This window comes from Dipodomys spectabilis, unplaced genomic scaffold, assembly GCF_019054845.1.
Source record: "Dipodomys spectabilis isolate Male_0828 unplaced genomic scaffold, ASM1905484v1 ptg000030l, whole genome shotgun sequence".
NCBI lineage: Eukaryota > Metazoa > Chordata > Mammalia > Rodentia > Heteromyidae > Dipodomys > Dipodomys spectabilis.
In genome coordinates, this window is record NW_024870707.1 from 11,405,184 (window position 1) to 11,433,119 (window position 27,936).

Below are 27,936 nucleotides of genomic sequence, written 5' to 3' on the forward strand. Positions count from 1 at the left end.
CGGGATACCGCGGGACGGTCACCATAGCAACACCGGACAATCACGGAGGCCTCCGGGGCCTCGTCGGGCGGGGGCCGAGCTCCGGTGGTTTCGGGTTACCGTCGGCGTGGCCCGCCATCTCCTCTCGGGGTGTCACCGGAGAACCTCGCTGCCCGCCCCCCAACTCAGGAGAGTAACGGAGCCAGCTGTGGGTGTGAACACTCGTTTATTTACACATTGTCATCCGAAGCCCAGAGTACCCAACCCAGCCTGTGGGAGGGCACCGATCTCAGACTGTCATCCTCTGAGCCCGCAGACACTTGCCTCTGCGCTCCAGCAAGCTTAGCTAAGAACTAAATCCAGTGCTTTGTTAAGTACTCAGACTTGTCATTCCTCTGCCATTCACATCTATCCACCCAAGGTTGTTAATAATAATAATAATAATACTGTAATATTAATAATACTTCACATTTGTACGAAGCTTACAGAATGTTTTCACACACAGCATCTCCTCTGAACCTCCCAACAGTTCTGTGAGGTAGGTATGCTCACCTCCCTTTGTACAGACAGGGTAACTGAGGCTCAGAGAGGTAACAGAATTTGCTCAAGGCCACACAGCTAGTTAGTGGTACAGCTAGGACTTGGTCCCAGCACCCCATGTTCAAGTCCAGTGTTCCAACACCACAGCTACCTCTGTAACGTGGAGTGACATTTCTTGCCCCAGTCAGGCCTGAAGAGCCAGAGGCTGAGATTTCTCAGACTAGGGGAGGGAAAGACTCAGCAGCGACGGGGAGAGTTGGGGTACTTGGCCTTCAAATCCTGTTTGAACTGGCGGTACAGGATCTTATTGTGCTGGTTTTCAGCCTCCTTTTGGGGATGGAACTTCAAAGCTTCCTTGAAGCCCTTATGAACCAGGAAACCTTCGTTCAGCACCTCAAAATCAAACCCTGCCACATGCAGCTCACAGGCCTGTAGAGGGAGAGATAAGTCAGAAAAGTTGGATGCCACCTCCAGGCCCAGCTGGGCATCTCTGAAGCCACCCTGCAGATTCCTCTGGGAACCTCCCACCCGACCACTTTTCAAAACTCAGATCTTTCCTGTTTCAAGGCAGTTTTCTATCCAGGACCACTCCATTGTAGAACCCACCACCCCTCTTACCATCCCCTCCCACCTGCTCTCCCTTTTAGGTACCTGGCTGATTCGGTTGAATCCATACTGCCGAAAGCGTTCATCAAAGGTGGGCACCTTGCCTCCAGCTACATAGAATGGCTCCCAGGGGTCCTGCCACGGCACTACGTAGGCAGGCCTCAGCAAACTCTCTTCTGGCAGGTTGACCCAGCGGGAGTAGTTGGTGGGCGCCTGGCAGGGTGTGCATAACCCATAATAGAAGGGCCGAACCTCGCCCACTTGGTAGAGCTGCAGCAGCTCTGTCTTACTCATGGGCATGCGGCGGGCTCGGCGGATCTCGAAAGCAGGCACCACCAGGGCCGTGCCCCCCCACTGGTTGCTCTGATCCAACATTTCCCGAAGGCCTCTCCACAGCCCCTCGCTGGGCACCATGTCCACGTCAATTACCAGAGCATAGTTGGCCCCCTCACGAGCCAGATTCCTCAGCAGGTTATTGGGATAGGAGACGTTGGTTCCCAGTGCGTAATTGATCCCCGGCTGAGCCACCCTGGCAAGCTTATCAAAGACCTCCTGGCAGGACCGCAGGAGGGCGAACTCCCCAGGCTCCCGGGGGTCGGGCACAGCGGCCTCGTAACGCGAGGGGCACACGAGGTGCATGGCGACCCTGGCGCGCATGTCGGGGCAGTGGCTGCTCAGCGCGTAGGCCAGCACCGTGGCCAGCTGCGCCTCCTCCTTGGTGGCCGCGAACACTGACACGGACAGAGGGCCTTCCCAGCGCTCCAGCAGGCCGGACAGGTGCAGCAAGTTGTCCACACTGGCGTGCGTGGCCAGGATCACGTCGTTGGGGTCCATGGTGGTCTTCAGTAGGCCCCTGTAGACCCGATAATCGCCGCTGGTATCCAGGACGCCTCCGGAAGCCAGCGCGGTACGAAGCTGCGCCTTCACCTGGTCCACGGATCGCGGGGACGGGGGGAAGAACTCGAAGTATTGGTCCTGCTCCTCCTGCCCGTGCAGACCGGACAGCAGCGACAGGTAGAGCAGCTGCAGCATCGCCACCAGCATGAGCGCCGCCAGCAGCAGCTGGTAGAAGGCGCATCGGATGGCGTAGGACATCTGCATGGCTCTCCGGGCTCGGGACGCGCCGCGAGGACCACCGGGCCGGAGACTCTGCCAGCGGCCGCAAGCCCGGATTTACCGCAGCCAGCCGAGCGCAGCCGAGCCGAGTCGAGCCGAGCCGAGCCTGGCGCGCGGCGCCGCCCACCGCCCCGCCAGCGCGGGCCTCGCCGCGCGGACGGCGCCCCCCGCAGGCCGGGAGGAGCTCCGGCACCCGCGGCCGCCGCGCGGGGTCTGCGGGCGCACCGCCTGCCCGCGGTCCCGCCGCGGCCGCCGGAGGACCCCGGGGCGCAGCCCCCTCTCCCCGCAGCGCCCTCCAGGTCGGGGTGCAGCCCCCGGCATCAAGCGCGCCCTGAAACCCGGGCACGCTCGTCCCGACGCGAGGAGAAGCCGCGGCTGCAGCTCAGTGTGGGATGTCGCGGTTCCCGGCCGGAGCGCGCCGAACGGAAATGGAAAAGTCTTTTTTTCCCCCCTCTCCCTTTTCCACGGAGTCTTCCTTCACTGAGTTCCACGAGGTCGGTGTCGGAAAACGGGCGATGGAGGCCCGGAGGTGCGGAGGAGATGAGTGATAAGGAATGTAGAAAGGAGCACCGCGTGTGGGACGAGGTGGCCGAGTGGTTAAGGCGATGGACTGCTAATCCATTGTGCTTTGCACGCGTGGGTTCGAATCCCATCCTCGTCGGCTGGGTCTGTTTTACAGAGGGGCGGCCTCTTAATTTTCTATATCTGTCCTGGCCGGAGCAGCAAGGTGTAGGGAAACGGAAATTTGGGTGCCGCTGGAGTGCTGTCCAAGTTGATGGTATCTTTCCTGTACTCACTGTACCTTCCCTGCCGGGTTCAAACTCCGAGTCGCAGGACGTCGAGCCCCGTGGGGTAACACGGCCTTCCAGGTGAGGTAAACAGGTGTATTTTTCTTACTCTCAGCACAGGGGTGAGTGGCACCTAAAAATGTTACTTGCAGCCATTCAGAGAAGCCTTCACTGGAGATGTGGTAACCCAGTACCCCTCATCCTGCAGGGTAGACCCGGTGTTTGATCATTTACACTATTTCTTCCTTGGTCTTTCCCTCCCTAACCCTTCTCCCAAAGTGGGGAGTACACACCACCACCCCAACACACACACGCAGAAGGCGTCAGTTCCCCACCAGCCACTACACACGGAAAGCACTTGTTTGTGGATTGCTTTGGCACGCACTCTTTATTAATTTTATGCAATAAATACCTTTTTGGGGGGTGCCAAGTCAGGGGGGTACCTCTAGAGCAGAGTGCTGTTATTCTGGGGAAGGAGGTAGATCTGGGAGGACCCCCAAGTTCGCACTCCCGCTTCTCAAGGAGTAGGGTGCCAAGGTGAGTGAGCTGAAGCACAGCCCTATGTGTAGTCATTGTGTGGGTGTGCATTTATTTATTTAGCGTGTGTGCATTTGTTTCTTTTTGACATGATTTTAACTAGATTGATTAGTTGGGAATTCAACTCAGGCCCTAGGTGGTGTTCTTTTATTTTCCACTCAAGGCTGGTGCTCTACCACTTGAGTCGCAACTCCCCCTTTTTTTGGACATAAGTCTTACTCCAGCTGGCTTTATAGGATTCTTAGATCTCAATGGAGTAGCTAAAATTAGAGGTGTTGTAAACCACAGCACCAGCTTACTATTTGTTTTCTAAGTCTTATATCTTTTGTTCAGTATTTCTTCCAGAGCTTTTTTTTCTTTTTCTTTGTTTTTGAACCAGTTATAGGGCTTGAACTCAGAGCCTGGGCACTGTCCCTGAGTTTCTTTGATCAAGGCTAGAGCTTTACCACTTGAGCCACAGCCCCACTTCGGGCTGTTTTGGTAATTAATGGGAGAGAGGAAACTTTCCTGCCTCTGCTGGCTAGGAGCCATGATTCTCAGCCTCCTCAGTAGCTAGTATTATAAGCATGAGCCCTTAGCACTCAGCTTCCAGCTTTTGTGTGTGTGTTTAATTAGGAGCTTTTTTGTTTTTGTTTTTGTTTTTCTGTTGGTCATGGGGCTTGAACTCTGGGCCTGGGTGCTGTCCCTCAGCTCTTCAGCTCAAGGCGAGCACTCTACCACTTGAGCCACAGCACCACTTCCAGTTTTCTGAGTGATTTATTGGAGATAAGAGTCTCACAGACTTTCCTGCCTGGGCTGGCTTTGAACCTTGATCCTCAGATCTTAAGCCTCTTGAGTAGCTAGGATTACAGGTGCCCGGCTGACAAATAACTTCTTAAACTGACAACAATCCCTTTAATTATTTATCTTGTTTTGTTTTAGTCTGAGTCTTGCACTCAAGGCTTAGGCACTGTCCCTAAGCTCTTTTGCTCAAGGTTAGCATTCTATCACTTTTAGCTACAGTGTCACTTTCAGGCTATTGAGTGGTTAATTGGAGAAAAGGGTCTAACTGGGACTTTTTTGCCAGGGCTGTCTTTGAACTGCTATCCTCAGATCTCAGCCTCCTGAGTAGCTAGGATTTGCAGGCATGATCTACTGGCACCTGGCTTTATCTTTAATATTACACACACACACACACACACACACACACACACACACACACACACGCAAAAACAAAAACCATGCTTCTATACAGTTCTGACCTTGTCTCTTTTGTCCCTTGTCCTTTTTTTTTACAGAGTGTACTTTCTTCTTCTTCTTTTTTTTTTTCCTTTTCTTTTTTGTCTTGGGGCTTGAACTTAGGGCTTGGGCAGTCTCAGCTTTTCCCTCAAGGGTGCTCTACCACTTTGAGTCACAGTGTCACTTCCAGTTTTCTGGTAGATAATTGGAGATAAGAGTGTCTCACGGCTGGGAAGGTGGCTCAGTAGTAGAGCATTTGCCCTGCATGCTCCAGGCCCTGGGTTCAATTCCTCAGCACCACATAAGAAAAAAGCCGGAAGTGGCGCTGTGGCTCAAGTGGTAGAGCGCTAGCCTTGAGCTGAAGAGCTGAGGGACAGTGCCCAGGCCCAGAGTTCAGGCCCCACGACTGGACCCCCCCCCCCAAAAAAAAAGAGTGTCTCAGGCTTGCCGGGTGCCGGTGGCTCACGCCTGTAATCCTAGCGACTCAGGAAGCTGAGATCTGAGGATCACTGTTCAACCAGCCCAAGCAGGAAAGTCTGTGAGACTCTTATCTCCAATAAACCACCAGAAAACCGGGAGTGCAATGTAGTTCAAGTGGTAGAGCACTCGCCTTGAGCTGAAGAGCTGAGGGACAGAGCTCAGGCCCAGAGTTCAAGCCCCACGACCGACAAAAAAAAAAAAAGAGTGTCACAGACTGGCTGAGTGCCCAGGCTGGCTTTAAACTGCTATCCTCACATCTTAGCCTCCTGAGTAGCAAGGATTACAGATGTGAGCCACTGGTACCCAGCAAGATTACAACTTTTTATGTAGTGTGATCATCAATATATTTATAATTTTTTATGTAGGTCTTTTAAATAATATAGGGGAAAAAGAAAAGAAAAAATTAAATAATATAGGAAGGGCATATTACAGACTAAAAACATAACTACTATATATATATATATATATATATATATATTTTTTTTTTTTTTTTTTAATTTGGTTAGTGGCCGGGCTTGAACTCTGGGCCTGGGCGCTGTCCCTCAGCTCTTCAGTTCAAGGCAAGTGCTATACCTCTTGAGCCACAGCACCACTTCTGGTTTTATGGTGGTTTATTGGAGATAAGAGTCTCAGGGACTTTCCTGCCTGGGCTGGCTTTGAAACGGGATCCTCAGATTTCAGCCTCCTGTGTAGCTAGGATGACAGGCGTGGGCCACCGGCGCCTGGCTGCATGCCTATATTTCTGTTAGCCTCTGTAGTCACTTGCTTGGACTCAGGACTTCACTTTGCTTCTCCACTCAGGTCTCACGTTCTACCACTCTACAACACCAGGTTTTTGTTGGTTAATTGGAGATAAGAGTCTCACAGACTCTTCTGCCTAGGCTGGCTTCAAACCTCAATCCTTAGCTCTAGCCTCCTGAGTACCAGGATTATAGGCATGTGCCACTGGCATCCAAGTTGTTTTTTTTTTTTTTGGGTCTGGTCGTGGGGCCTGAACTCTGGGCCTGGGCGCTGTCCCTCAGCTCTTCAGCTCAAGGCGAGCGCTCTACCACTTGAGCCACAGCGCCACTTCCGGATTTTTTCTTTTTGCTTATGTGGTGCTGAGGAATCGAACCCAGGGCCTTAGGCATGCAAGGCAAGCGCTCTACCACTGAGCCATCTTCCCAGCCCCAAGTTTGTTTTAGACAGTCTTGCTATGTGGCCCAGGCTGCCCTTGAACCTGTGACTCACCTGTCTCACCCTCCTCCGTGCTGTGATTACAGGTGAGAACCACTACAAGGCATTGCTCTCCCTTGATCACTGTCTTTGTTTTGTTTGGATAGTGCTGGGGATTGAACCCAAACCCTTGTTCATGCTAGGCAACTTGTCGCTCTGCCACTGAGCCACATTCCAGCCCCTTTATTTTTTCAAATGGGTTTGTGTTACTTTCTGTATCTTTTATTTTTATTTTTTGGCCAGTCCTGGGGCTTGAATTCAGGCCTGGGCACTGTCCCTGAGCTTCTTTTGCTCAAGGCTAGCACTCTACCACTTGAGCCAAAATGCCTCTTCTAGCTTTTTCTGTGTATGTGGTACTGAGGAATTGAACCTAGGACTTCATGTTTGCTAGGCAAGCATTCTACCACTAAGCCACACCCCCAGTCCTCTTTTAATTTTTTGCCTGGTTATTCCTTTAAGCATTTCTTTCTTTTCTTCCTCCCCCCCACCCTTTTTTCGGTGCTAGTCCTGGGGCTTGAATTCAGTGTCTGGGTACTGTCTCTGAGCTTCTTTTTGCTCAAGTCCTACTACTATTTCTGGCTTTTTTGGAGTAGCTTATTGGAGATAAGAGTCTCACAGGGGGCTGGAAATATGGCTTAGTGGTAGACAGCTTGCCTAGTGTGCATAAAGCCACATAAACAGAAAAAGCCAGAAATGGCACTGTGGCTCAAGAGGTAGAGTGCTATCCTTGAGCAAAAGAAGCTCAGGGACAGTGCCCAGAGCCTTAGTTCAATCCCAGGATTGGCAAAAACTAAAAATAAGATAAAATAAATAAAAAGAGTTTTATGGAATTTCCTGCCCAGAATGGCTTTGCACTATGATCCTTAGATCTCAGCCTCCTGAGTAGCTAGGATGATAGGCATAAGCCACCAGCCCTTGTAGCATTTATTCCTTTCTTTCTTTCTTCCTTTTTCTTTCCTTCCTTTCTTTCTTCCTTCCTTTCTTTCTTTCTTTCTTTCCTTTCTTGTCTGGTTGTGGGCCTGAACTCAGCCTGGGCGCTGTCCCTCAGCTCTTCAGTTCAAGGCTACCACTCTACCACTTGAGCCACAGCACCACTTCCAGCTTTTTTTCTGCTTATGTGGTGCTGAGGAATCGAACCCAGGGCCTCATGCACACAAGGCACTGAGCCACCTTCCCAGCCCGCTTGTAGCATTTCTTGTAGAGCAGGACCACTAGTAACAAACTTCCTCAGACACTGTAGATCTGGCTGTCTAGTGTCTTCATTTCTTCTAATACTGCTTTTGTTGTTGTTGGTGGTGGTTGAACTCAGGGCCTGGGCATTGAGCCTTTTTGTACCCAAGGCTAGCATGCTACCACTTGAGCCATATCGCCACTTCTGGTTTTTGAGTGGTTAATTGGAGATAAGAGAAAAGAAGTCATTCAAAATTTTTTTTTTCTGTAAAATGAATCATGTTAGGAGGAGACAATGTCATTTGTTGAGCAATGAGTTGCCAGACTTACTCCCTTCCTTCCTTCCCTTTTTTCCCCTTCCCTCCCTCTCATCTTCCCTCCTTTCCCTTTTTCCTTCCTTTCCTTCCCTCCCTCCCTCCTTCCTTCCCTCTCTCCCTTCTTTCCTTCTTTCCTTCCTCCCTCCCTCCCTCCTTCCTTCCCTCTCTCCCTTCCTTCCTTCCTTCCTTCCATCCTGGGACTTGAACTCAGAGCCTGGGCACTGTCCCTGAGCTTTATTTCCTCAAGACTAGTGCTCTACCACTTCAGCCACAGTTCCACTTGTGGCTTTTGTGGTGTTTAATTGGAGATAAAGAGTCTTACTGTTTCTAGTCCGGGCTGGCTTCCAACTTTGATCCTCAAATCTGACTCCTGAGTCACCAGGATTATAGGTGTGAGCCACTGGTGCTCAGTTCTTTCTTTCTTATGCAGGTATTGGAGCTTGAACTCAGGGCCTGGGCGCTGTCCCTTAGATCTTTTGCTCAAGGCTGGCATTCAAGCACTTGAACCACACCTCCACTACTGGCGTTTGGTGTTTAGTTGAAGACTCTCGCAAACTCTTTTTTTTGTCGGTCGTGGGGCTTGAACTCTGGGCCTGGGCGCTGTCCCTCAAGCTCTTCAGCTCAAGGCGAGCGCTCTACCACTTGAGCTACAGCGCCACTTCCGGTTTTCTGGTGGTTTATTGGAGATAGGAGTCTCATGGACTTTCCTGCCCGGGCTGGCTTTGAACCGCGATCCTCAGATCTCAGCCTCCTGAGTAGCTAGGATTACAGGCGTGAGCCACCAGCGCCCGGCTTTTTGTCGCAAACTCTTATCAGACATTTCCACCTAGGCTGGCTTTGAACCATGATCCTCAGATCTCAGCCTCCTAAGTAGTGAAGATTACAGGTGTGAGCCACTGGCGGCCAGCCTTGTTTTTTTTGTGCCAGTACAGGGGCTTGAACTAAGGGCCTCTTGCACTTTACTCCATCAAGGATATCGTGGCAACTTCAGTGACTACAAAGCAGCGCTCAGTTCCACCATTCTAGTGACAGTCCCTTATAAAATGGCAGTGACCTCAAATCATGCCTTCTGCTTCAGGTTGCCTTCATTTTCCTGAGAGAGACGAGCTGATTGGCTCCTCTCACCAGGGAAGCTGGATCGGACCATCTTATTGGCCGTTTGCCAGCCAATGGTTGACTTTGCTGGCTCAGAAGCCAGTCTTGGCTGTAGCTAGATAAGAGATGCCATTCCCATGCAAAACAGGGATGAGAGAGAATGGCAGAGAGGCTTGCTGGGAATCTCTCAGGCTGTGGTGATGGGCAGAAGACGCAGGAGATCCCAAATATCAGCTGCTTCTCATCAGAATTGGAACCAGACTCCACATTTGGCAAGTCCCAGTACTCACTGCTCATTCTCGAGGCTAGGTGTTAACCCGCCACATTGGGCCAGCCTATCTATACCTACCTGAGGCTTTTTTGTTTTTCCAGTAGTGGGGTTTGAACTCAGGGCTTGAGCTCCACCCTTTAGCCTTTTGTTCAAGGTTAACATTCTACCACTTGAGCCTCAGCTCCACTTCTGGCTTTTTTTTTTTTTGGTGGTTAATTGGAGGTAAGAGTCTTTTGGACTTTCCTGCACAGGCTAGTTTTGAACTGCAGTCTACAGGTCTCAGCTTCCTGAGTGGGCAGCATTACAGGCGTGAGCCATGGGGGCCCAGGTGAAATGATCGCTGGAGAGGAAGTCATTCTGCCTCCTGTGTCCTTCTTTGTCTCTCCAGGCCACTGTTCCCCACCCTACCGGCCGCAGAAAGAGATCAGCACGGCTGCTCTACTCCTGCTCTGTCTCTCCTATTCACCACCCACAGGGATCTTTCTAGGACATAAATCTGACTATGTTACTCCAGCCAAGAGTGCACCCTGTAGGTGCAGGAGGCTCCTTGCAGCTCTCATGCGGTCCAGAGAGCCCAGCACAGAAATGCGCACCAATTCCTGCCCCTCAGGGCATCAGTCACACACTTGTCCCTGTGATCGCAGGACTTGTTTCCTCCACCCTCCATCTTACCCTCCATCTTACCCTCTCTCTTTCCTTCACATCCTAGAGTCCCTCAGAAGTCCCTACTGTAAATTTTTACGCTTATACTTTCTATATTCTCTGGCTTCTCTGATGGGGGTACCCCTTCAGCCCAGCAAACTCATATTCATCCCTCTAAGCCCAGCTAGAGGTACGCCACCTCCACAACACCTAGGCAGACTTTCCAGGTGGCTCCTTCTGGAGTTTTTTGTCACAGGCTTCTGCTGGCCCATGGCCACAGCAGTTTCCCCTGGCTTGGGAGCAGGGACTGTGTGTCCCTGCGCTTCAGGGTCTCCAGACCAAACCAGGGTTAGGCCCACCCCAGGTGTCTGTGAACAGTGGTCAAAGAACGAATCCTCACTTCCCTCTCTTGGTAGTCTGCCCTGTAGTTATTTTGGTTAAGGTTCCATCCTGCCTCACCTCCTCTATATGGAGTCTGTGCGCCAGGCACCAGTGGCTCACACCTGTAATCCTACTCAGGAGGCTGAGATATGAGGATTGTGGTTCGAAGCCAGCCCAGGCAAGAAAGTCCCAGGATCAGCAAGTGTGCATGTGCAATACACATGCATGCACACGCACATATGCACACACGCATACACGCACATACACACAGCTAAGCAGGAGCAAGAGACCTTGAATTCAAACCACAGTGCTGGCATTTCAAAAAAAAAAAAAAAGTCTGGGGCTTGGAAGGTGGCTCAGTGGTAGAGCGCTCGCCTCACATGCATGAGGCCCTGGATTCGATTCCTCAGCACCAAATAAGCAGAAAAAGCTGGAAGTGGCACTGTAGCTCAAGTGGTACAGCGCTAGCCTTGAGCTGAAGAGCTGAGGGACAGCACCCAGACCCAGAGTTCAGGCCCCATGTCTGACCAAAAAAAAGTCTGATGTTGGGCACCAGCCTGTGAGACTTATCTCCAATTAACCACTCAAAACCTGGAAGCAGAGCTATGGCTCAAAGTGGTGGAGTGCTAGCCTTGAGCTAAAGAGCTCAGGATCAGTGCCCAGGCCCTGAGTTCAAGCCCTACAACTGACTCCCAAGAAGGTTTGTGGCTTCTGAGCAGGTTGTGCTCTATGAAGAGTCATAGAAGCCGGGAATATGGTAGGTGGTACTCTTATCCATCCAGTATACTGGCTGGGCTGCCAAAGCCCTGCCCAGGTTGACTGCTTTTTTTGTTGTTGGTGGTGGTCCTGAGGCTTGAACTCTGGGCCTGGGCGCTGTCCCTCAGCTCTTCAGCTCAAGGCAAGCGCTCTACCACTTGAGCCACAGCACCACTTCCAGTTTTCTAGTGGTTAATTGGAGATAAGAATCTCACACACTTTCCTCCCCAGGCTGGCTTTGACTCTCAGATCTCAGCCTCCTGAGTAGCTAGGATTACAGGCGTGAACCACCAGTGCCCAGTTCTGAATGCCTCTGTTGAGGCTAAGCTTCTAGGGAAGTAAAAGACCCCAGGGAGAGCCCTGCTTGACCATCCAGTTCCTTCCAGGAACACAGAGCTCCTTGCAGGTTTGTGCATGTATTCCTGAGGGCCCGGCAGAGATGTCACCAAATCCCTGCTCCTCTCAGACCCTCAGTTAACCCATCTACCAAATGGGTACAACCATCTCCATCCCTACCCCCCACAGTTTGGGGAGGTAGAGACAGCCCACAATACGCCGGAAAATAAAGAGTCCACAGTCACATCATACAAATAAATGAGGTTGTTATTAGACCCCAGAGGCAAGATCATAGAAAGAAACAGGGACAAAGGTGGGGTAAGTGCTTCAGATATTTGCCCTGCACCCCTTCAGAAGAGGTGCCAGACAGGAGGAACAGCACCTTCAGGGATGGGAGAAGGGCACTGCATCCCGGCCTGACCATGGACCAGTTATTTCCCCCTGGGACTCAGTTTCCTTCCCTGTTCAACAGGGAGGCCCAGACCCTGTCCCACTCTTCCCAAGGGCCTCATTGAGGTGTCAGTGAGAAAATGGGCATGGGAGAGTTCTGCAAACTGTCAAGTACAGTACACTCATGCAGTCTGACTGCCGTCAGGAGAGCCGGGCCCCCACGGGGCCTCGTTAGTATTGGCCATGAAAATACTGTCAGAAGCTCAGAGGCTGGGTCCGTTGAGTTTTCTCTCTGATCTTGACATGTTCTGTCTCCCTTTGTTCCAAGAGAGACTTGATACTGGAAGGATGCAGAGCTGCTGGTCCCAGTACTGACCCCAGCTCTCCGTGGGGTCAGCATGTGACTTCTTGATGGAGATGCAGTAGTGACAGTACAGCAGGCCCTGGCTCTGTATTCTTCTTTCCTTGAGCAACGCTCTTCTGATGCACTTCTTTTGGTGTGTGTGTGCCAGTACTAGGACTTGAATTCAGGCCTTGGGCACTGTCTCTTAGCTTTTCTGCTCAAGAACAGCATCCTACCACTTGAGCTACAGCTCCACTTCTGGCTTTTTGCTGATTAATTGGAGATAAAGAGTCTCATAAACTTTCTGCCAGGGCTGGCTTCCAACCTGGATCCTCAGATCTTAGCCTCCTGAGTAGCTAGGATTACAGGCGTGAGCCACTGACATCCGGCTAATGCACTTTTCGTACATCTAGATGAAATCCATTTCTTTTTGTCCTGTCTCATTCCTAGGGGAGGGCAGAATGACCCCCGGCAGATTCCTCCTCGTAGCACCCAAGAAGCCACCAGCTAATGGCTGAGAGCGGCTCTGGCCCCTTCTACCTCCTGCAGACCAAGGCTCAGCAGGGGTGTGAAGGGGGCTACTGGGAGCCCCGATGGCCCCTTAGAGCAATGCCTTGAAGAGGAAAGACAGAGAGGCTCCACAGGACAGTCCCAGGGCCAGGAAGAATGTCATGAGGGCGCCTGCCACTTCCCTCTCATGGGGTAGGACCTGCCTGCAGAACACAGAGATAGGAGCTTAGAAAATGCTGGATCCCTCCCCAGAGCCAACTGGGGCCTTTGCTATTCCTACACAAAGACACCAGAGGCCTAGTCAAGGTCTGACCCTGCCCATGTCCCTAGAAGCTGCCCCTTCCCTGTAGGGGTTCCCATTATAGGGTGTGTGTGTGTGTGTGTGTGTGTGTGTGTGTGTGTGTGTGTGTGTGTGTGTGTGTGTGTGTGTGTGTGTGTGTGTGTGTGTGTGTGTGTGTGTGTGTGTGTGTGTGTGTGTGTGTGTGTGTGTTGGTCATGTGGCTTGAACTTGGGGCCTGGGCACTGTTCCTGAGCCATTTTTGCTCAAGGCTAACACTCTACCACTTTGAGCCACAGCTCTACTTCCAGTTCTCTGGTGGTTTATTGGAGGTAAGAGTCTCTTGGACTTTCCTGCCCAGGCTGGCTTTGAATGACGATCCTCAGATCTCAGCCTCCTGAGCTAGGATTACAGGTGTGAACCACCAGCCCCTAGCTTCCCCACTTGTTTTCCTTGTCACCTTTACACTCAAGATTCTCAGCTCCCTTGGCATATGAACTCTGCTTTGGAGCAAACGTAGCTCCTCTTCAACTGAGAATGCCGAAGCTAGATGGGCTCTGAGATGCCAATTCAGAAGCCACAGGGTGGCGCCAGTGAGTCCTGCAGCCTGGCAGCTGGGCTGGCCAGGGCCCAGGTTCCTCCCCTGCCCCTAATCCTTCCCCTTGGAGCTAGTGCCTCCTGCTATACCAGTGCACCCCACCCCTTCCCCAGACCTGGGTGCCAGGCACATGGTGAGGGACACCAGGTAGCCGTTGGAAATGGCGAAGAGGAGCATGAAGGTGATGAAGTAGGCATCCTGCTTGAAGAGGATGGGCAGCCGGGTTCGCTCTGGCACGTTGCACAGCATGAAGAGTGGCACAAAGAGGAAGCGCAGGCACACGAGCAGGGGCAGCAGGCGGCTGTCCTCTTCTGGCTGTGACAGAGACCTGGGTGAGCCTGGTCCCTGAGGGCCAGGTTTCTGCTCTGGGAATGCCTCAGGACCCCAGAAGCATAGACCCAGCAATCACCACTGACCTCCTCTCTCCTCACCCACCATGAGCCAGTGGGGACCCTGCACCAGGCCTCTGGAGAACAATCTGACACTAGATTCATTTCCCCCTGATCTTTCTTTTGTGCTACGTGGCAGACACAGAAGAGGGAGGCCTTTGGCAACATACATTCTTCTCCCTCCGTCCCTCCCTCCTCTCTTTCTTCGTGTGGGTACTGGGGCTTGAACTCAGGACCTTATGCTCTCACTTGCCGTTTTTGCTCCTGGCTGGTGCTCTACCATTTAAGCCTCCACTTCTAGCTTTTTTTTTTTTTTGGTGGTTAATTGGCCCAAGCTGGCTTCTTCCACCCCCCGATCCTCAGAGCTCAGCCTCCTGAGTAGCTAGGATTACAGGCGTTGAGCTGCCAGTGGCCACTGGAAAATGACCTTTCCTAACCTGAGAGCCCTTCCAGCCCCAGCACGCTCACCCACCCACAGGAAGTAGGAGGTCAGGCTCCGGCCTAGCCAGTCCATGATATTGAAAAGCAGGAAGCAGCAGATTGGGTTGAAGAACTTGCCTGGAGGAAGAGAGAGGGTGTGTGTGTGGGGGGGAAACCTTACCCTCCATTCCCCTCTGTGCTCCTTCCCCTCTGCACCCCCTATCTTCTTCTGTACCCCAAACACTCACTCCACTTCCCGGGACTGGTGATGCTGGTCACCATGGCTGTGATGGCTGGGAAGACAGACAGGGTGACGGTGAAGACCAACACAAGGCACAGCGCTGTCAGCCAGATCTGGGAGACAGAGGCAGGGGTATGAGCAGGCAGGGCAGCCTCTGGCCCAACATGGAACCCCAACCTTCTCACCCCAGCCCTGCCCAAGAACACCGGGGAGCCTGGTCCTGTTATATCTCTGACCCACCAAATAATCTTAGGGTAACGAGGTGAGTACTTAGCCCCATTCCAGTTTGAGATTGAGGACAGCAGAGGGCGACCCTCTCCTTCCCCAGGGGCAGTGGTTGGGGGGTGGGGGGTCATCTCCCAGCTGAACCTTCCGGAGCACAACCAGCACTGAAGGTTTCTCTGGCTTCTGCAGCTCCTCTGATTCTGGCTCTGGCTCCCTCTCAGGGTCAAGATCTAGAGTCAGGGCTGCCTTCTGCAGGCTGTTGGGGATTCCATTCTTCTCATCTGGAGCAAGAAGAAAGCCCTGAGGTCATGCGTAGGGGTCCTGGTGGGTCCCCTTCCAGCTCAGGTGCAGGCAAGTGGAATTAACGATGACCCCATGACATGTATTTATCATTCATTTGGCTTTGGCATGCTAGGGACTGAACCTAGTGTCTTGTGTTTGCTAAGTAAATGTCCTATCACTGAGCTATGTACATCCTCAGCTATTAGTTTCTTGAAACAGGGTGGCCCTATATCACTCAGCCTGACCTCAAACTCATGATCCTTTGCCTCAGTCTCCTAAGGGCTGAGGTTACAGGCACGTGATACCACGCCCAATCTATTATTTATTTATTTGTTATTTGTTACCAGTCCTGGGACTTGAACTCAGGGCCTGGGCACTGTCCCTGAGCCTCTCTGTGCTCAAGGGGAGAGCTCCACCACTTGAACCACAGAGCCACTTCCAGCTTTTTCTGAGTAGTTTATTGGAGATTAGAGTCCCACTGACTTTGCTGCCCAGACTGGCTTTGAACTCAGCCTCCTGAGTAGCCAGGATCACAGGTGTGAGCCACTGGCACCCAGCATCTGTTTATTAAGAACATGTATCTGCCAGTAATTTGGCTGGGTTCTCTCATTGCCATGGCTTTACAAATGGAGGAACTGGGGCTAGAGGGTTAAATAACTTGCCCAAGGCCACAAAGCTTGTGAAGCTAGGATTCAAATTCAAATGTATTTAGATCCAGGCCTGGCATGTATGAAGGTCTACTGGCTTCTCCCTTTGAAAGAGGAGGTAACTGAGACCCAAAGAGCAGCAGGATTGACTTAAAGCCAAGTGTGGTGGTATATGCCTGTAATCCCAGCACTTCGGGGCAGGAGGCTAAGGTGGGAGGATAGCAAGTTCTCAGTTCCTGTAGGCTACATAAAGCAAAGACCCTATCTCAATACTTGCCCTCAAGCAAACCAACAGAAATGACTTGAATCCCACGATGATCTTCTGCCTCTGCAAATGCAAGGCTCCAAGGAATGGGGCCCAAGATGGGGACAGAAGGAAATGGTTCCCAGGGGAGCTGGCTGAAGCCTTTTCTTTATTTCTCACCTCCCCTCTTCAGACCTGGGATCTTACCAGCCTGGAGGAGCTCAGCTTTGGTCTCTAACTCCTGAACGGGGGTCTGTGATGGCTTCTTAGCCAGATAGTAGCGGGCAAACTCCTGCACGATAGAGAAGGGAGGTAGGTGGCCTCTTGGCCTCTTTGGGAAATCAGGGCCAAGCACATGTGTCTCCCCTCCCCCCTCTTAAGAACCTCAGATTTAAGGAAGTGGGACACAGGGTCCAATCGCAGGCTTACCAGGTGGGGCAGGCTCAGGTAGCAAACGATTGATATGAAGATGCCCACACAGGGTGTAATGAAGTAGCCGAGGGCAGAAGTCTGGGCATCTACCCCGCCTGTGGCAGAAAATTCCGCGTTAGAGGTGCAGTAGCTGGTTTCATAGCTCCCTCAGGACCACCAACTCAGGTTACACCTCTTACAGCATGCGCGCTTCTCAGGGCCAGGCCCAGCACCCTCTTTTCTTGGGGGGGGGTGCCATTTCTAGGGTTTGAACTCAGGGCCTTGAGTTCTTGCTTAGCTTTTCTGCTCAAGGCCTTGCTTAGCTTTTCTGCTCAAGGCCGATGCTCTACCTGTGTGAACCACACTTCCAGCTTTTTGCTGGTTAACTGGAGATACGTCTTCTGGACTTTTCCTGCCCAGGCTGGTTCTAGACTTTGATCCTCAGAACTCAAGCCTCCTGAGTAGTTAGGATTACAGCAGGGCTACCAGATTTGGGCTCAGGAATCTTATACAGATCAGACCTTCATTCCTTTCATTTTTCCCTACACACCATTTTTGTTGTGTGTCCTCTTACCGTGGGCTGAGCACAGACAGCTACATCACATACAAGTTAACCATTGCACAAGAAGTCCAGATGCTCTGGCCAATGCCTCTGGGCTTGTGATTAGTGAAACAGATTCAAGTTCAAGTGAATCCCTAACTGATCCTCAGCTTCTGCCCACATGCACAAACCCAGGAATCTTGCCCCAGGCCCCAAGTTCAGCCAGCCTCATCAGCTAGCTCATTGGTATGAACCAGAGTCTGCTCCCCATCCCCCTGTCTCCATCTAGAACCCCACCATCTTCCTCCTATGCATCCTGTCACCCCCAAGCCTGGAGTCTGTCCCCCCACCTCCCCAGGCCGGTGTACTCACTAGCCATGGACATGAGCATGGCGAGTGCTGCGAAGATCCCAGCGAGGCCTTGGCCACTGAGGAACAGGGTGCTGTAGGTAGACGGCATGGTGCCCAGCTGCCCGAAGAGGCTGCCTTGTAGCACTGCACAGAAAGCTGTGGAGAGACAGGGATGGAGCCACCCAGCCACCCGCCTCCTCTGGGGCTCCCCCCAGAGGCATCACTGGGGTGTAGAAGGGACTCTGGACTGGTGTGGGCGTTCCTGAGGACTCTAGTGCCCATTCATCCCCACTTCTTCTCAAGTATAGCCATCAATCTGTGGGGCCAGTGACCTGGAGGCCTGCTCCTAGGCCGCTGTGGGGCTGGGATGAGGGGCTTCTGCTCTCCCTCTCCGCCTGAGAGTGTTGGCTTCCCTTCTTGGATCTGTAGGGCCTTTTTCTATCACAAACAAGAAACTTAGGAGAGAAGGGCAGGGAAGTGCTCACAGTTGATGAACCAGACGGAGGCCATAGTGATGGAAAAGAAGGGCCCGGGGCTCATATCCACCTTGACCAATACTGCTGTCAGAGCAAAGAGGAAGAGGATGGCCAGCAGGCTGCCCAGGATGCGCACAGACTCAGGGATGCTGCTCAGAAGGGTTGGAAGAGGACATCAGACAGACCTCCCCCCCCCCCCAGGTAAGCCAGGAGCAGGGCAGTGGGGTTAGGGGTTACGTAGGGGGAAGTTGGAGGCTTTTCCTGGGCTTACATGCTGCTGCCTGGCAAGAAGGCTGAGAGGCCCAGGGGTGGGGGTAGAGTCTTACCACTGATACAGGAAGGAGTTGAGGAGGGTGAAGAGCAGTAGGGGCAGCTGGGACAGCAGTGTCAGCCAGTTGTTGAAGTTGTAGGTGTCGGTGGGGCCTGTGTGGTTGGTGCTCAGGTTGCCAGCTGTGTTGTTGACCCCTGCCAGGCGTTCCTGGAAGTACTGCCCGATGGGGGAGGTGGAATAGGGTCAGAACCGCTAGTCCCCCAGCCTTCCTCCTCTCTGCCTGTCCTTGCATTGTGACTGTCTGGCTAATGTCCATGGGAATTATCAGCCTTGTCCTTGTCCTGTCCCAGCACCTGGCACCCAGCTCCATGGATGTGCGTGGAATTGAACAGCAAGAGTCCGAGATAGAAAGAAATCTCGGGGCCACTTCATCTCTTTAGCACCCTGTTCCAGCCCCACCCCTACACCAACAGACAGCAGTCTCTAGGTTCAGCCATTCCATTTTTTATTTTTTTTGGGGGGGGGCTGGTGAATTGGAGATAAGAGTCTCTTGGACTTTCCTTCCAGAACTGGCGTTGAACCCTGACTCTCAGATCTTAGCCTGGTGACTAACTAGGACTACAAGCATGAGCCACTGGCTCCCAGCTTACCATGGGTATTTATTGAGCACCTACTGTAAGCCAGGGTCTGGCTGCCGTTGCCACACATCTCAGGAGCACATATCCTGCCAACTTCTGCTTAGTCTCCTTTCACCTTCTACCCAGATTTCTCTTCCCTGCAGACAGAGCCTCGGGCATTTCTGGCCCAGTGTCATAGAGCGAGAGGTATGCTCCAATGCTAGTGTGTCTGCCTTGCAGGCAGAAGAGGCTGAGAGCCAAAAATCAGATTCCAGCCTCCCTTTTGTGCCTGGTTTCCTGTTCCAGCCTGTTAAGCCCCAGGGACTTCAGATTCTAGACCCTCCCCCCCCTCCCCCAATCCAGAACAGGCAGGCCCTTCCTTCCTCCAGTAGAGAATTTCCTGTTCCTCGGGCCTCTCTTCCTTACTTTACCTATCCTACTCTTCTCAAGCAGAAGAAATGTTTTCCTTCTGCTGGGAATCCACTGCACTGGACTCTAAGCCTGAAATGCCCGAGTCAAGTTACACTATTAATAGCTCTGGCCCGATCTTTTTTCTCAAGTCTGGAGGCTGATTTCCACTTCACAACCAGTTCCAGAGAGAACCCAAGCTCTACATTTCTGCTTTGCCTTAGAGAATGAATGCTCTGGGCAGAATGAACCTCCCTCTGCTTAGATTCCTCTATACTCCCTGTGCCTGGGCCAGAGTAACTGCATATTAGATATGCTGCCAGGCGCAGGTGGTGGCTCATGATTGTAATCCTAGCTACTCAGGAGGCTGAGATCGGAGGATCAAGGTCTGAAGCCAGCCAGGCAGGAAAGTCCTTGAGACTCATCTCCAATGAAGCGCCAAAAAGAGCTGTGGCTCAAGTGATAGACCTCCAGTCTTGAGCACAAAAGCCCAGGAACAGCGCCCAGGCCCCGAGGCACCAGGACTAGCAACACACACACACACACACACACGTTTGGGGGATGAGTGTCATCCACACACTCGCAAAGGCAACCAAAGCTTTTGGGAAATGCACTTTTGGGCTGGCTGGCCCAGAAACCCTGACAAGCCGAGGATCTGGGTGAGTCACAAACCCCTCTGGGACAGACCCCTGGACCCCTGGGACCTGGGTATTTCTTGGTCCTGGGAGCGACCTTTCCCCCCCTCCCCCTTTGGAGCCCCAGGCTTCAGCCTGCAGATGGGTAAACTGAGTCCGGGGCGGCGCGTGTGGAGCCTCGGTGCCAGGGCTGCGCCCAGCGGGTGGGGGGCGGCTGGGCGCGGGGTCTCACCGGGATGGCAGTGATGAAGAAGTTCCAGGGCAGCAGGGTGCCCAGCCCCAGGATGAAGAAGCTGGTCCCGACCAGGTGGTAGCTGTGGGGACCGGTTGAAGGTCACCCCGAGGACGCATGCCAGGGCCTCCCGCCTTCCTGGTCCTCCCTCCCCGCCCCCCCCGCCCCGAGAACCACAACCAGCGAGGGCACGGGCCGACGGGAGCTGTAGTCCGCGGGGCGCCCGGGCGCGGGGCGCGCGGGGCCCCCACTCACCGGTCCTGCGGGGCGCCTCCGCGCGCCATGGCCGCCGCGCGCTCCGGGCCGGGGGCTCCGCGTCGGGAGCTCCGAGCTGGGGTGGGGGGCTCCGCGTCCCGGGGTCCTCGGGGTCCGCGGCGGGGCGGGGGCGCAGGGAGGACGCGGCGCGGCGGGCTCCGCGAGCTTCGCGGTCCCGGTGGACGGCGCCCACCGCAGCCTCCGGCCCGGGCTCCGCCCCGGGGCGGGGACGGCGCCCGCCGCGCCCCTCACTGCCCCCACCGGCGGGCTCCCCCCGCGCGCGCGCGGCCTCACGGCCTCCGCACCCCGCGATCTGCCGGCCGCCGCCACACGCGGGCCGGGGGCGCTGGCCGGGGAGCCACCGCCGCCATCTCCGTGCCCGCTGCCCTCTCCGTCCCGGGGCGCAGCGGAGGAAGTGGGGGGGAGGGCAGTGGAGGAGGAAGAACCGAGGGAGGGAGAGGAAGGGGACACGGGGGAGGGAGGGATTAGGCCCCCCCTCGGGCCTCCACTCCCGCCGGCGGCCCCGCACCGGCTGCTGCCCCCCTCCCCGGGTCTGCTCTGCGCGCCCCGGCGCCCGGTGAGGTCGGAGGCGGGGGGGGGCGGGGGGGGGGGCGGGGGCTCGCCCCGTGGGAGCCGCTAAGGAGGCCGGAGCTGCGCGCCAGGAGCCGGTGTCGCCCTCTGTCGCCTGAGATCTGGTCGGGCTTCTCCGTGCTGGGTCCCAGGAGGCCCAGGCCAGGGCCACGTGCTGGTTCAGGCTGTGAGCCCCCGCCCCGCCCCCCCCAGGAACCCCGGGCCAGCGCCCAGCCCTGGGTAGGGGGGCCGAGGGGATGGAGGCCAGGCCCCCTCCCCGGCCACAGCTTGTGGGCTTGGAAACGGTTATCTTCCCTACATTTAATCTACTGACCCACCTCCCACTCTCTGGGAAAAACAACTTGGCTGATGGCAAGTCTGTAAAACCCTGGCTAGTCAGGAGACTGAGATCTGTGGATCGTGGTTCGAAGCCAGCCTATGCAGATAAATCTGAGAGACACGTTATTTTCCAACTAATCACCAAAAGCCATAAATGAAGCTGTGGCTTGAGTGAAAAAGCCAAGCAAGGCCCTGAGGCCCTCAGTTCAAGCCTCGGCTTTGGCACACACACACACACACACACACACACACACACACACACACACCTCAGGGACAGAACCAACACACACACACACACACACACCTATTGCAGTTTTTAAATTATTTTGCTCAATTGCATAATTTACCAATGGGACCGGTTCTCCTGGATGCTGAAGAAGGGAGAGGCTCAAAACCACAAATGATTTTCGTAAGTGATGGCATTTTACAGCTATTTCCAGATTCATTCATTGCTTTTTCCCCCTCCAGCTGATTGTGGCTATGCGGGGCTAACTGCTCCTGCAGGTCTGTGATTCATTGCCAATATCTAGCATCCTTCCTGGTCCATGGCAGATGGTTTATACGTGCTTGGTGACAAATGGAGTGTGCTAATTGTGGGTGACCTTAGTGAGCATGGGAGCATGCTTCAGCATTGTTTCACCCAAAGAAGAAGGGTTTTTGTTTTTTTGTGTGTGTTTTTTGTTTTTGCAAAAGTAATGATGCTTGAACTCTGGGCCTAAGGCCATCCCTTAACTGGTCCATTCAAGGCTGGCGTTCTACCACTTGACTCACAGCTCTACTTCCAGCTTTTTGCAGGTTAACTGAAGATAAGAATGTTAAGGGCTTTCCTGACCCTTCAAACTGTAATCCTCAGATCTCAGCCACCTGAGTAGGCATGATCACAGCCATGAGTGACTGCCTGAAAGACAGTCATTCTTGTTGTCACTTGGCCTTCATGCTTTGGAATATATCAAAGGAAAAAGTATTAATTGGAGATTAACATGGTTTTTATACAGCAAACAGTTTGACGTAAGTATAAGTAACTTTCATTTTCCATTTATTTAGGCAGTAGTAGGCCTTGAATTCAGAAATTCTTGCTCACATACTCTCTACCATCTGAGTCCTTTTTGATTTGCTTATTTTTCAAGTATGGTCTCCAGGGGCTGCGAAGGTGGCTCAGTGATAGAGTGCTGGCATCGCATGCCTGAGGCCCTGGGCTCGATTCTTCAGCACCACAGAAGCAGAAAAAGCTGGAAGTGGTGCTATGGCTCAAGTGGTAGAGCTCTAGCCTTGAGCGGAAGAGCTGAGGGACAGCGCCCAGACCCAGGGTTTAGGCCCCACAACCGACCAAAAAAAAAAAAAAAATGGTCTCCAGTTTTTTTGTTTTTGTTTGTGCCAGTTTTGGGGCTTTAAACTCAGGGCCTGAGCACTGTCCCTGAGCTTTTGTGTTCGAGGCTAGCACTCTGCCACTTGAACCACATCTCCACTTTTGACTTTTTGGTGGTTAATTGGAGATAAGAGTCTCATCGACTTTCCTGCCAGGATTGGCTTTGAAATTTGATAATCAGATCTCAGCCTCCCGAGGAGCTAGGATTACAAATGTGTACCACCAGTGCTGGGACAAATTTGGGAGACTTTTTATCTCCAATTAACTGGAAATGAGTGCTGGGCCTAAACAGAAAAAACTCAGCAAGAGTGTAGGAGCATGAGTTCAAGCCCCCATGTTGGCTTTTTTGTTGTTGTTGGTGGTTGTAGATCTTGAACTCTGGGCCTGGGCACTGTACCTAAGCTCTTCAGCTCAAGGCTAATGCTCTACCACTTGAGCCACAGCACCACTTCTGATTTTCTGGTTGTTAATTGGAGCTAAGAGTCTCACTGATGTTCCTGTCTGGGCTGTCTTTGAACTGCCATCCTCAGATCTCAGCCTCCTGAGTAGCTAGGATTACAGATGTGAGCCACTGGTACCTGGCTCCTGTTGGCATGTTTTAAAAATAAAGAGAGAGAGAAAGAGAGAGGGAGGGAGGGAGAGAGAGAGAGAGAAAGAAAGAAAGAGGGAGAGATGGGGCTGGGAAGGTGGCTCAGTGGTAGAGCACTTGCCTTGTATGCATGAGGCCCTGGGTTCGATTCCTCAGCACCACATAAGCAAAAAGAAAAAAGCTGGAAGTGGTGCTGTGGCTCAAGTGGTAGAGCGTTAGCCTTGAGCTGAAGAGCTGAGGGACAGTGCCCAGGCCCAGAATTCAGGCCCCACAACTGGACCCCCCCCCAAAAAAAAAAAAAGAAAGAGGAAGAGAGAAAGAAAGAAAAAAGAGAGAAAGAGAAAGAACAATAATCAGAAAGCAGGTGTATCTGTAGCTCTGACAAAGATCATGAAGGCCAGAAGTGGAAGCTGATCTGAAGGCAGGAAGTGGAGGTTGAGGGAGCAGCTCTTTTGAATGGGGTAGGCTGGGGTGTGGCTCAGCAATGGAGCACCTGCTCTGCAAGCTCTTGAAACTCTAGTAGCTCCAAAAAAGAAAGAGGATGAAGCATTTCAGAGAGAACAGCCTGTACCAGGCTTGGGGAACAGAAGAGTGCTGACAAATTCTGGGACATGCTAACAGTTCCCTTTGGCTGGCCGGGGCAGAGCCTCTCCCCTAGCAGGTCTGGTCATGTCCTGAGGCTGCACGAGGGATTGGATTTCATGTCAAAGGAGCATTTCTCAGCTCAACCATCTTTGTCATTCAATCATCCTTGTAATAAATACTTAATCTCTACTCCTGCTATTGCAAAGCCTGTACATGAAAATAATTTCATGTCAATGCAATACCCTAAATGTATCCTAGAAAGTAAATAGAGGGAAAGCATTTAGGAATGAGTCATACACAGAAACAAGTTTGTGCGTGGACAGACATGTGGAAGCCCCGGATGCTTGATCTGCACAGCTGGCAGGTGCACACACAATCCCGGCATGTGCTGGGAGTGGCCACAAGCCACAGGCTTAGGGGTGGGGATGTGACATTCTGAAATGGTATGCAAGGCTTGGCACAGCACCAAAGCCCAGTTGTTCCTCTCCATAGACAGGAAATAGCTGAGGTACTGAAAATTCCATATGTTGTGTCTGAAAAATCCTCAAATGGATTCTCAGTCCAGCTCAGCAAATTATCAACGGGGTTTAAAACAAAAACCAAGCCAAACAAACTAGTAAGGAGGACACCGGTGGCTCACACCTGTTATCCTAGCTAATCAGGAGGCTGAGATCTGAGGATCAGAGCCAGCCTAGGCAGGAAAGCCCAGAAGATTCTTTTTTTTTTTTTTTTGGGTCCGGTCGTGGGGCCTGAACTCTGGGCCTGGGCGCTGTCCCTCAGCTCTTCAGCTCAAGACTAGACCTCTACCACTTGAGCCACAGCACCACTTCCAGCTTTTTTCTTTTTGCTTATGTGGTGCTGAGGAATCGAACCCAGGGCCTCGAGCATGCAAGGCAAGCGCTCTACCACTGAGCCACCTTCCCAGCCCCGCCCAGAAGATTCTTATCTCCAATAAATTACCAGAAAGCAGGAAGTGGGGCCGTGGCTCAAGTGGTAGAGTATTAGGCTTGAGCAACAAACAAACAAACAAAATAAAGCACAAGAACCTCATGGAGGGGCTGAGGAGGCGGCTCAGAGTGCTTGCCTCGCATGCATGAGGCCCTAGGTTAGATTCCTCAGCACCACATAAGCAGAAAAAGCGAGAAGTGGCGCTGTGACTCAAGTGGTAGAGCGCTAGCCTTGAGCTGAAGAGCTGAGGGACAGCGCCCAGGCCCAGAGTTCAAGCCCCATGATGGACACACACACACACACACACACACACACACACACGGACCTAATAGATTTTATTTTTAGTAGTTTTAGAACTAGAGAACTTCTCAGCAAGCAGGAAGAGTTCCAGCTATCCACTCAACTCCTTTGTTTATAGGTTTCCTTAACCTGACACATATGTTGCAACTAACCAACCAATATGGACACATTGTTAACCACAGCTTTCATTTCGGGGCCTGGGTGCTGTCCCTGCTTCCACTTGAGCCACAGAGCCACTTCTATTTTTCTAGTGGTTTATTGGAGATAAGAGTCTCATGTGGACTTTCCTGCCCGGGCTGGCTTTGAACCATGATGCTCAGATCGTGGCCTCCTGAGTAGTTAGGATTACAGGCGTGAGCTACCAGCGCCCGGCTTATTTCACTTTTTTTTTTTTTTAGTAGTTGTAAGGCTTGCACTCAGGGCCTGGTACTGTCTGAACTTTTTGCTCAAGGCTAGCACTCTCCCATTTTGAGCCACAGTTCTACTTCTAGTTTTCTGGTGATTAATTGGAGATGAGAATCTCACGGCCCTTCCTGCCCTGGCTAGCTCTTCCTGCCCCTGCTGGCTTTGAACTGCAATCCTCAGATCTCATCCTCCTGAGTATATTTACTTTTTTTTTTTTTGAGGGATGATTCTGGGACTTGAATTCAGGGCCTCTAGCTCTCTCAGGCTCTTTTGCTTTTTGTGGCACTGTACCATGTAAGCTATACCTTTACTTCTGGCTTTTTGCTGTTTAATTAGAGATAAGAGTCTCTCTCTCTACAATAAAAAATATATATATTTTTTAAAAAGAGTCTCTCTGGTTGGCTTCAAATTGTGATCTTCAGTTCTCAAACTCTAGGAGGTTTTGTTGTTTTGTTTTGTTTATTTGTCAGTTGTGGGGTTTGAACTCTGGGCCTGGGCACTATCCCTTAGCTCTTCAGCTCAAGGCTAGCGCTCTACCACTTGAGCCACAGTGCCACTTCCTGTTTTCTGGTGGTTTACTGGAGATAAGAGTCTCACAGACTTTCCTCCCTGGGCTGGCTTTGAACCATGATCCTCAGATCTCAGCCTCCTGAGTAGTTAGGATGACAGGCGTGAGTCACCGGTGCCGGCTTGGTTATAGACATTTTTTTGCTAGTCATGGGGCTTGAACTCAGGGCCTGTTCCTGAGCTTCTTTTGCTCAAGGCTAGGACTCTACCACTTGAGCCACAGCACCACTTCTGGCTTTTTCTGTGTATGTGGTACTGATGAATTGAACCCAGGGCTTCATGCATGCTAGTCAAGCATTCTACCAGAGCCACATTCCTAGCCAACAATTTTTTTCTTAGTATTCATTATACATCTCCATACATGTGTACAGTGTATCTGGATAAGCACTGAGAAAAAACAAAACAAAGCAATGTGAGCAGGTGGCTCACGCCTGTAAGCCTAACTACTCAGAAATCCCCAATCTGGGGATCTGAGGTCAAAGCCAGCTGGCACAGGAAAGTCTGTAAGACTCTTATTTCCAATGAGCCAAAATAAAACTGGAAGTGGGGGTGTGGCTCAAGTGTTAAATACTAGCTTTGAACCGAAAAGGCCAAGAGACTGTAGCACCCAGGCCCTCGGTTCAAGCCCCTATATTGGCACACATACACATGCACACACACACACACACACACACACACACACGTAATGATAAAGCTGTAAGATGATAGACCAGAAACATGGATGGAAGAAATTTAAAATAAGATAGCATTGATAGTAAAATAGTATTTCAGTTTTCAGATCTTGAAGATGAAGAGTTTTCCATTTGCCACTGCTTGTTGTGAATGTATAGGAAGAAAGAGGATCAGAAACCCATACACAAGAAACAGGAAGTGCCGTGCTGCAGATGCGCACAGAATAAAAGCCACAGCTAGAGTACGTAACAACAAAGCACTGGATTTGTCTCTCCTAAGGGAAAGAGGAAATAGCCTTAAATGAACTCCACTACGCAACACAAGTTATCGGCTGCAGGAAAAAAGGAGGAACTGGGTGTTACAGTCCTTCCTAATAAGCTCTGGGATGAATACTGAGGAAATAGAGTAAATGATAATGTCCACTTTTTTTTTTTTTCCTGCTTGTACTCCCAGTTTGTTTGTTTTTTAGTTGGTCGTGGGGCCTGGACTCAGCCTGGGCGCTGTCCCTCAGCTCTTCAGCTCAAGGACAGCACTCTACCACTTGAGCCACAGTGCCACTTCCGACTTTTTCTGCTTATGTGGTGCAGAGGAATTGAACCCAGGGCCTCAGGCATGCAAGGCAAGCGCTCTACCACTGAGCCACCTTCCCAGCCCCAGGGAAGCTTCTTGTTTTTGCTTAGCTTTGTCACTTATTCCTTGCACTCTACTTCTTGCCACACTTCCACTTCTAGCTTTTTGGTGGTTAATTGGAGATAAGAGTCTCAGGGCTTTGAATCATGACCCTCAGATTTCAGCTTTCTGATTAGACAGGATTACTTGTGGCACAAGCCACAAGTGTCTACCTGTTCACATTTTGTTGTTGTTTGTTTTTGTTGGTTGTGGGGCTTGAACTCTGGGCCTGGGCACTGTCCTGTAGCTCTTCAGCTCAAGGCTATCACTCTACCACTTGAGCTACAGTGCCACTTCCAGTTTTCTGGTGGTTAATTGGAGATAAGAGTCTCATGAACTTTCCTGCCCTGGCTGGCTTTGAACTGTGATCCTCAGATCTCAGCCTTTTTAGTATCTAGGATTACACGCATGAGCCACTGGTGCCCAGCTGGGTTATAGACATTAAAATATGATTTTTAATAATATGAAATGGTGGGCTGGGAAGGTGGCTCAGTGGTAGAGTGCTTGCCTTGCATGCACGAGACCCTGGGTTCAATTCCTCAGCACCGCATAAGCAGAAAAAGCGGGAAGTGGCGCTGTGGTTCAAGTGGTAGAGCGCTAGCCTTGAGTTGAAGAGCTGAGGGACAGCGCCCAGGCCCACAGTTCAAGACCCACAACCACCACCACCACCACCACCACCACCACCAATAATAATAATAATATGAAATGCTTTTCAA

The 27,936-nt window shown here is 52.0% G+C and overlaps 2 protein-coding genes and 1 non-coding gene across 3 annotated transcripts; 1 reads left to right on the forward strand and 2 right to left on the reverse strand.

The window, feature by feature from the left end:
- Nucleotides 1-186: 186 nt before the first annotated feature.
- B4gat1 (beta-1,4-glucuronyltransferase 1) lies at nucleotides 187-20,594 on the reverse strand. The gene is made up of 3 exons (XM_042675948.1): nucleotides 20,559-20,594; nucleotides 1,171-2,263; nucleotides 187-948 (listed from the first exon to the last, which is right to left on the reverse strand). Exons 1-3 carry the CDS (start codon nucleotides 20,579-20,581, stop codon nucleotides 757-759), a joined length of 1,308 nt encoding a protein of 435 aa, XP_042531882.1. The 5' UTR covers nucleotides 20,582-20,594; the 3' UTR covers nucleotides 187-756.
- Trnas-gcu lies at nucleotides 2,821-2,902 on the forward strand. The gene has a single exon. It is a non-coding gene; the product is annotated as a tRNA-Ser (tRNA).
- Slc29a2 (solute carrier family 29 member 2) lies at nucleotides 12,490-20,312 on the reverse strand. The gene is made up of 12 exons (XM_042675947.1): nucleotides 20,211-20,312; nucleotides 19,956-20,037; nucleotides 18,119-18,279; nucleotides 17,802-17,941; nucleotides 17,338-17,472; nucleotides 16,443-16,540; nucleotides 16,221-16,305; nucleotides 14,985-15,121; nucleotides 14,623-14,728; nucleotides 14,427-14,512; nucleotides 13,681-13,880; nucleotides 12,490-12,893 (listed from the first exon to the last, which is right to left on the reverse strand). The coding sequence occupies exons 1-12, from the start codon at nucleotides 20,237-20,239 to the stop codon at nucleotides 12,782-12,784; spliced, it is 1,371 nt and encodes a 456-aa protein (XP_042531881.1). The 5' UTR covers nucleotides 20,240-20,312; the 3' UTR covers nucleotides 12,490-12,781.
- Nucleotides 20,595-27,936: the final 7,342 nt, after the last annotated feature.

Excerpts from the sequence above, each read along its gene's own strand:
- Slc29a2 (XM_042675947.1), bottom strand. The coding sequence starts at position 20,239 with ATGGCGCGCGGAGGCGCCCCGCAGGACCG. Across the intron at positions 17,942-18,118 it reads AACTCCTTCCTGTATCAGTG|CATCCCTGAGTCTGTGCGCA; the intron begins GTAAGACTCTAC and ends CCTTCTGAGCAG. Across the intron at positions 12,894-13,680 it reads ACCATGTGCCTGGCACCCAG|GCAGGTCCTACCCCATGAGA; the intron begins GTCTGGGGAAGG and ends TGTGTTCTGCAG.
- B4gat1 (XM_042675948.1), bottom strand. The coding sequence starts at position 20,581 with ATGGCGGCGGTGGCTCCCCGGCC. Across the intron at positions 2,264-20,558 it reads GCGGCGGTGGCTCCCCGGCC|CGGTGGTCCTCGCGGCGCGT; the intron begins AGCGCCCCCGGC and ends GAGTCTCCGGCC. Across the intron at positions 949-1,170 it reads GATTCAACCGAATCAGCCAG|GCCTGTGAGCTGCATGTGGC; the intron begins GTACCTAAAAGG and ends CTCCCTCTACAG.